Source organism: Helianthus annuus, chromosome 10 (genome assembly GCF_002127325.2).
Source record: "Helianthus annuus cultivar XRQ/B chromosome 10, HanXRQr2.0-SUNRISE, whole genome shotgun sequence".
NCBI classification, from domain to species: Eukaryota; Viridiplantae; Streptophyta; class Magnoliopsida; order Asterales; family Asteraceae; genus Helianthus; species Helianthus annuus.
The window spans coordinates 164,596,193-164,603,298 of record NC_035442.2 but is presented as its reverse complement, the minus strand read 5'-3'; the positions used below and the strand labels follow the sequence as shown (position 1 = coordinate 164,603,298).

Here is a 7,106-nt window from a genome sequence, read left to right as displayed (position 1 = left end):
TTCTTGAGCTCATCTTTCTTAGATGCATCCTTCTTAGAGAGTGGTTTGGTATGAGCCTCCGAATGATCCTTGGTCTTGGAATGTGGCGCGGACCGGGCCCTACTTCGGGTCCTACTTGGTTCACTATATTGCCTTTCAATGGCTTTGGCAACAACATTTTCTACTAATGCTTGTAGCTCCGCACCAGTTATATGTATTCTAGTGTTATCTGGGGCTTCCTCTGAGTGACTGTTTACTTCTTCAGACTTAGCCATGTGGCTTTAGGTGCTACATAAAAGTAAGGACAAGGTCTATTTAGAAGCCTAAACAGTATTATCGTTCTTGACGATTTATTAACCATGGTAAATAAGAGCCATATTAGTTAATTAGTTTCATTAAGGACTTTTTATTAGCTACTTTACCTGAGAATGAAATATATATATTGGCACAATAGGCCTAGTCACTTGGACAATTTCTAAATTTGAATTTAGATTCTATAGGATTAAAATTTGAATAATTAAAACAATCAATCCTTTTCTTGGTAGGGGGTCTATAAACCACGGCTGCCTTTTTGTTTTATATAACATTAGTTATAACCCGTAGGCATTATGTCACAATCAGATATATATATATATATATAGAATATAAATTTTGCTAATTTATTAAAAGGGTGACATGTGTGATTTTACGGATCACACTAGCCAAGAATGCTAACATGTTTACAGATGTTAACAGAGATTGAATCTTTTCAACAGGTTCTACCATATTGGCCAGGTCTTTAATATGACATTCAAGCTAGGTTTTACCCTTTTAAGATTCTTATTATTAAAATGGTAAATTAAAATAATAATTGCTATTTTCCATTTATTCGTATATTATATTTATGCATATAATTTAAAAATGAAAAACTTAAATTAACCATTTCAAATAAAGTTAACTAACACGAGTTTGCCCTAAACGGGACTTTTACACAAATAACATACCCACGCAGGGGCTAAACTAACAAACAAACCCACGCAGGGGTCAAACAGAAACAAACAAACCCATGCAGGGGTAGAACAGAAAGGAAAAATATACCCACGCAGGGGCAGAGTACAGAAATAAATGTCCTCGCAGGGACATGATTAAATAACTAGCAAACAAAGGATTTAGTAGTCCTTCTTGCTTTTTCCCTTGATTAAATCAACCATCTTCTTAAACATCCCACGATTATGCCGACCCGTAACTCATGCCGCATCTCACGTCGCACATCATTTATCCCTTGAAGGATTTCTTGAACTTGTGGCGGCGACATCATCGGTGCCGGTGGTGGTAGCGGATATTGCGGTGGTTGAGGAGGCTGCGGCTGCTGATATCCATATGATGGGTATCCATAGGTCGATTGTCCCGTAGCCCAGGGACCTCCAAAAGTACCTTCCGGATTGAGAGAGTTGTAGTTCGCAGCTACCCAGTAGGGATCCTCTGTAAAGTTATAACCTGGGGGAAAAGTCTGCTCAAAGGGATTATATGCCGCCGCGCTAGTATAAGCAAGGATTGGGTTTCCGAAATCCTGTGGTGGTGGTGGCGCGATTGGCGCAGATGTTACTTCTGAGATGGGGTGTGAAGATTCTCCCATCTCTGGTTCTTCATGAAGTGGCGAGTATCGGCTGCTACCTGAATGTGGAGGGGTGCCGATGCGTATTCCCCCTCGTGTGGACATCCGTGCGTTCCTTCCTCTTCGCCTCGGAGGCGGAGGAGGCAAAACCGGAGGTGGTGGCGGCGGTGGAGTAACCGCGACAAGTCGGGAATCCTCAGAAGGATTCTGCTGCTGCTGTGGCTGCTGTTGCTGCTGCTGGAGGTGCAAGGGAGAGCTGTGTTGCGGCTGGCGCAGAGGAGAGTTATGGTAACTAGGGGTAAATACCCAGTCATGCTGCCTGAACCTCTCCTCAAAGCTGTCGGGACCATTGTATGGTGATCCCACAAAAGGTGACCCATCAGAAATCTCGATAGGGTGGTCCGGAGTTCCAGATGGTGGCATTGAGGGATCGGTATCTTCGTTGACCTCCATCACATTGTCGCCAGGGAAATGGTCTTCTGGTCCAAGTGGGTTAAAACCCATAGGCACATCAAGGTAGTCAGCAGGGTTGAACAGGCCTTGGAAAACAGGTGATGGTTGGTCAAAGGGTGATTGGTGTCCTTGGAGAGGAATATAGGACTGGTGAGAGTTGTGGGGCTCATTTTCTGATTGAGGCCCAAAGGAGTGTGGGATAGAAGGTGAGGTACTCTGTGAAACCGAGTGCCTTGCGGGTTCAGTAAAAGACCTCCACAGATTCTGAGCATCTGTGTTATGGGAGCCCGAAGGTGTTCGCCTGTGCGAAGGTCCGGCTTCATGGTCGTTTGGGGCTACATATGCTCCTTGTCCCCTTCCTCTTCCTCTCATGTTTGGCGGCATTTTGGTGAACCTGTCAAAAATCAAACAAGTGACACAACAAATATATATAAGACAAAGTTAGAAAATAAAACAAATTTTGGATATTTCCTATGTCCTTTGTCTAGACTCGAGAATCGAGGAATGTGCAATTGTGTAACTGAGATTAAACACAAAAGACTACTGTTTAATTCACTCAGAGTTGGCTCTGATACCAACCTGTCACACCCCTAATTTCCACGTGTCACCGGTGGGCCCGGTGGGGAGTATAGTGACGTAGTTGGCATCATCATAGACAAACAACACAATATATATAAATGCACAGCGGAAGCAAAGATAGATTCATTTCAACCTTAATAGAGTGTAATATCAAATAACACTAATAGTTGAAACGGATCCACAGGCGGATCAAAATAAAATAAGATTTTGTTCAACAGATTTATTGTCATCCAAGCTTGCGAGACTTATTGTGGACGCTCTAGAAGACAGCCAGCCTATTACGTGTAGTACCTGCACTTAACCTTTTGGGAAAATACGTCAGTTTACACTGGTAAATACAATTTAACTGACTCATTTTGAAAAGGTTGAAAATTGATTTAAATGCACATGGCATAAAACATTTTATAACTTGGAATAATTATGCAATATAATCTTGTAAGGGATTTACATGTTACTTATGCGTCCAGTAGCCCGATCCGTAGACCGGGTTAAAGATTAATAGACACACCACAATATAGAGTTATACACTGACGGGTGTACGCCTACACCCCGTGCTCAGGTCGTGGCCATCTCGTAAGATGATGCCAAGGATATTCGGGACATGGTCATTAACCCCCCAAAGGCTTTAAGCAATAAAACACATTCAAAACAAGGCATCTCAATAAATTTAACCTCTATTCGATTAAAGAATTCGATGCCGGACCAAGCGGTATTTTATATACCGTATCCCAAGCCCGTATAGGGAAAATAAGTTAAAAGTATTTACCTTGGTAAGTATAAATCACAACTAGCAAGTGAAGGTAGCTTTTACTGGTTCTTCTATTCTGGAACAAAGGTTTATAATAACCTATTAGATTCCTAACGGATCTTTATTTAAGCCTAAGCTTAGACCGGTTAGTTTTAAGGACGGTACGGTTCAAACGCACGATTAAGCGAAGACCGGGTAGAACGTGATTTAGACCCGACAAGTTTGAATACTTGTATAATATGGGTATGCTAAATACATTCTGGATTTTGAGACAAAAATGATAATGTTTGACCCGTTTCGGTCAATTTATGCAAACTAGTTACATAAACCGAACCGAACGCTAAAAGTGCGTTACGGGTCTCCAAAAGAGTCATATGCAAGTTTCCTGAGATAATATGCTCTAAATATGTCATAATATCAGTAAGTTATGTTCTATTATGCCCCGAATGAATTTAAACTCAACTTATGCCTTATAAGGGCATTTTAGTCATTTAAAAGATTATAAAAGAGTTAAATTTGTAATCTGAGTTGTAGGTCTGATTTATACAGTAAAAATACTTAATTTAACATATTATAACAGTAGGGTATGACCCATATATGAAACTTATCATTTAAAATCAAACTATGCACCTTAGGGGTATTTTGGTAATTTCACAAGGGCTAAAAGTGTCAAAACTGGAAACCTGAGTTCAAAAACTTATACTTACTGTTATTTTATAAAAATATACTAAGAATATTAGTAGGTGTCAACCTTATATGTTTAATATGGTTATAGTGCATACTAGGCGTTAAAAACGCTTAAAAAGGCGATTTAAAGCCGTTTCCGGATTTTCAAAAGAAAGTTGATATTTTTATATTTCCAGAATGCTCAAAATAATTTATTTAACAAATGAAATCAGTGGAAAAAGGTTTGGGGTCAAAAAGATTTATAAAACTCATTTTATGGCTTAAAAGGGTAAATTCGGTATTTACCGAATCAAACTTAGAGACCTATGATACGATCAGCCAAAAATTAAATAAAAATCTCCAAAAATCCCAAAATATTATATAACATCAGTGGGTAACAAGTTTGATATTAAAAAGTGGGTTTAAATAGGCTATCCGTTAATTACGCCGTTTACTTAACATAAAGCTTTCAAATTACGATATTGAGCATAACTCTAAATCTGGACCTCAAACTGATATCAAATTTTTTGGTGCAAGTTTGTAAATCAGCAACAAACATTTCTACTCTTTCACTTTTTTCAAAAATCGCGTTTTATAGTAAAAAGGGCAAAATAGTCATATTTAAGCATAAACCGGTAACATGCATATGAATCGGATAAGTGTAGAACTAAGTTGTAAAATCTCAGAGAGTTGTACATATATAAAAATGGTCCAAAATAAGCTCTAAGGCAGATCTCAAACATGCATGCACGGATCCTAATTGAGAGTCAAAGAAAAAGTCATTTTATGAGACTTTCGGTTCCGATCCGGGTTTAACTGAAAATTTTCGAGTTGATCATGATGAAATAAGTTCTTACATTAATTATAAAGTTATTTTGATGATCAAACAGGTTGCATGTGACCTACATTGCTATTTATGATAGATTTTGCAAAAACACATTCTGTTGACTTTTTAAGAAAAGTTTTGACTCGACAATCATCATGCTTAGAGTGGAAATCAGAAAATACCCTTTTGAGGGTTTGTTTCCCACATAAATACCAACTTGTTGGTACTTTCAATTTAAGAAATGACTGAGCCATTTTCGTTTAATCGTAAAGTCAAACTAAATTTACGACGGATTGACTTTCGGTTGAATAACTAAGCTAGAACGAATTAGAGAAGGGTATGAACACTTACAAGAGTCCTAATAAAGCTTAGAGATCACTAGGAAGGTGTCTTGTCGTCCAGAAAGCTCCAGGAGTTGATCTTGTGAAATTTGAAAATGCAAGTGTTCTTGGTTACAACTTCAAGTCCCCCTTTTATGAAGATTTTGATCTGATATATGGTGATACAGAGGTCTAGGGATGTTGTAAGAAGTGTCCAAGTGTCCCTAAATGCATGTATGTTCATTGGTGAGGCCTTGGAGTGGAGAAAAGCTGTAAACAACTCGGAATTAGACCAAACTGGCAGCTGTCCGTATTTTCTGTCGCTGGGCAGACCACGCGCCCCGCGTAAGGGGCTCCAGGCGGGCCGCCTGGGCCTTCTGATCCACCAAAAATCCTTTTAAACTTTGCGTTTTGGTCCTTGGTCCTTGGTTACGAGGTTTTGGCCATCTATTTTGCTCATTAGACCTTCAAACTTGATTTTTAAGGACCTTGGGACATTTACAAACATGGTAAAGTCCTCGGTTAACTTTGCACTCACCCGAAAAGTCATAAAATTCGACGTTGACGCATTTAGCCCTTCATGTACGGTTTTGATCATAACTTTCTCATACGATAACGAAACTTCATGAAATTTTTGCCACATATCCTAGTGAGTATATTTTATCATTACAAAGCTTCAGGTTTGCCAAAAGATCACTCAGAGGTATAAATTCAACATGTTGACACGTTTAGCCCCTGTAGTTTGTAATTCCTCACTTTCTTACATTTTCCGCTTTGTATGATCCATGATTTAACCGTTTGAGACTATAAACATTATGTAGGGTTATTTTAGCGCCTATCTTTCCATTGTTGACACTTTGGACCCTTATATTCCATAATTTCACGGTTTGATAACTTTAGTCCCTCTAAAGTATGTTTTCACATATTCAAAGCCTATGCCACGTGTCAATGCATTATTGGACGTAAATTTCCGAGGTGTTACATAAACTTCTCTTAGAAACATCATCCTGAATAGCCTATTCAAATTTTATCAGATATATGCAACAGTTATCCCTTACGTGTTTGTTGCATATTACTACTTATGCAATTGAATTTAAAAGCGTGCACCTGGTAACGCTAGCCCTAACGGGCTTCTCTTGCTGTGAACTTTGTTCATGATCATCACGCGATTTAGGTCCTCAATGAGTGTGCTCAGCTTGTCATACCTCGGACCGTTCCACCGTCATATCTACAATTCATTCAACTCTCGTCATCTTCAGATGCGAGTGTCCTTCAACTAAACATTTACAAAAGTTAGTAATTTCGACATTAATGAATGCCTGGAGTATAATACAAGGCTTTTCTACTATACGCATCAACGCGTGTAATTTCGTTGACTATATCTACTCTATATCGTTTTTATTGGTGTAACGTGTATTACACGATAACTATATGTGTTGTTTACAACACTTTAGCATGCTAAATCATTAACATACACATACTTACCGGATTTGCGAGCAAGCCTCGAACCGAACACCAATCTTTATTTAGAGCATGTGGTTTAAGTCCAAGCATGGTTTTCCCCATCATACTTGAATCTCTTAAACCAGGGCTCTGATACCAACTTGTAACACCCATTCGAATTTAATGTTAACATATCAATTAAATATGCATTTTATATAAAAGTACGACTTAATAAAAACTTTTCCATCAAGAATGTTCACACAAGTTTGAAACATTCATAATATTAGTCTTAAGTGTTTCCATAATTCATATTATGAAATCAAAACAAAGTTTAATGCGGAAGCTTCGTTATCATGTGTTCGGTTCTTCATCGAGCTTGATCTTCATCCGGGCTCTCTTGACATTCACCTAAGATCAAAACCAACTTAAAAGTTAGTTTTGATAGTCAAATAATAAGTTTAAACAAGTTTCATGGGTTAAACAAGCAAAATTAAACAT

The 7,106-nt window shown here is 38.4% G+C and overlaps 1 protein-coding gene across 1 annotated transcript; it reads right to left on the bottom strand.

The window, feature by feature from the left end:
* Positions 1 to 1,156: 1,156 nt before the first annotated feature.
* LOC118482747 (MAPK-interacting and spindle-stabilizing protein-like) lies at positions 1,157 to 2,410 on the bottom strand. Its single transcript, XM_035978395.1, has 2 exons — positions 1,880 to 2,410; positions 1,157 to 1,468 (listed from the first exon to the last, which is right to left on the bottom strand). The coding sequence occupies exons 1-2, from the start codon at positions 2,408 to 2,410 to the stop codon at positions 1,157 to 1,159; spliced, it is 843 nt and encodes a 280-aa protein (XP_035834288.1).
* Between the last annotated feature and the right edge of the window lie 4,696 nt (positions 2,411 to 7,106).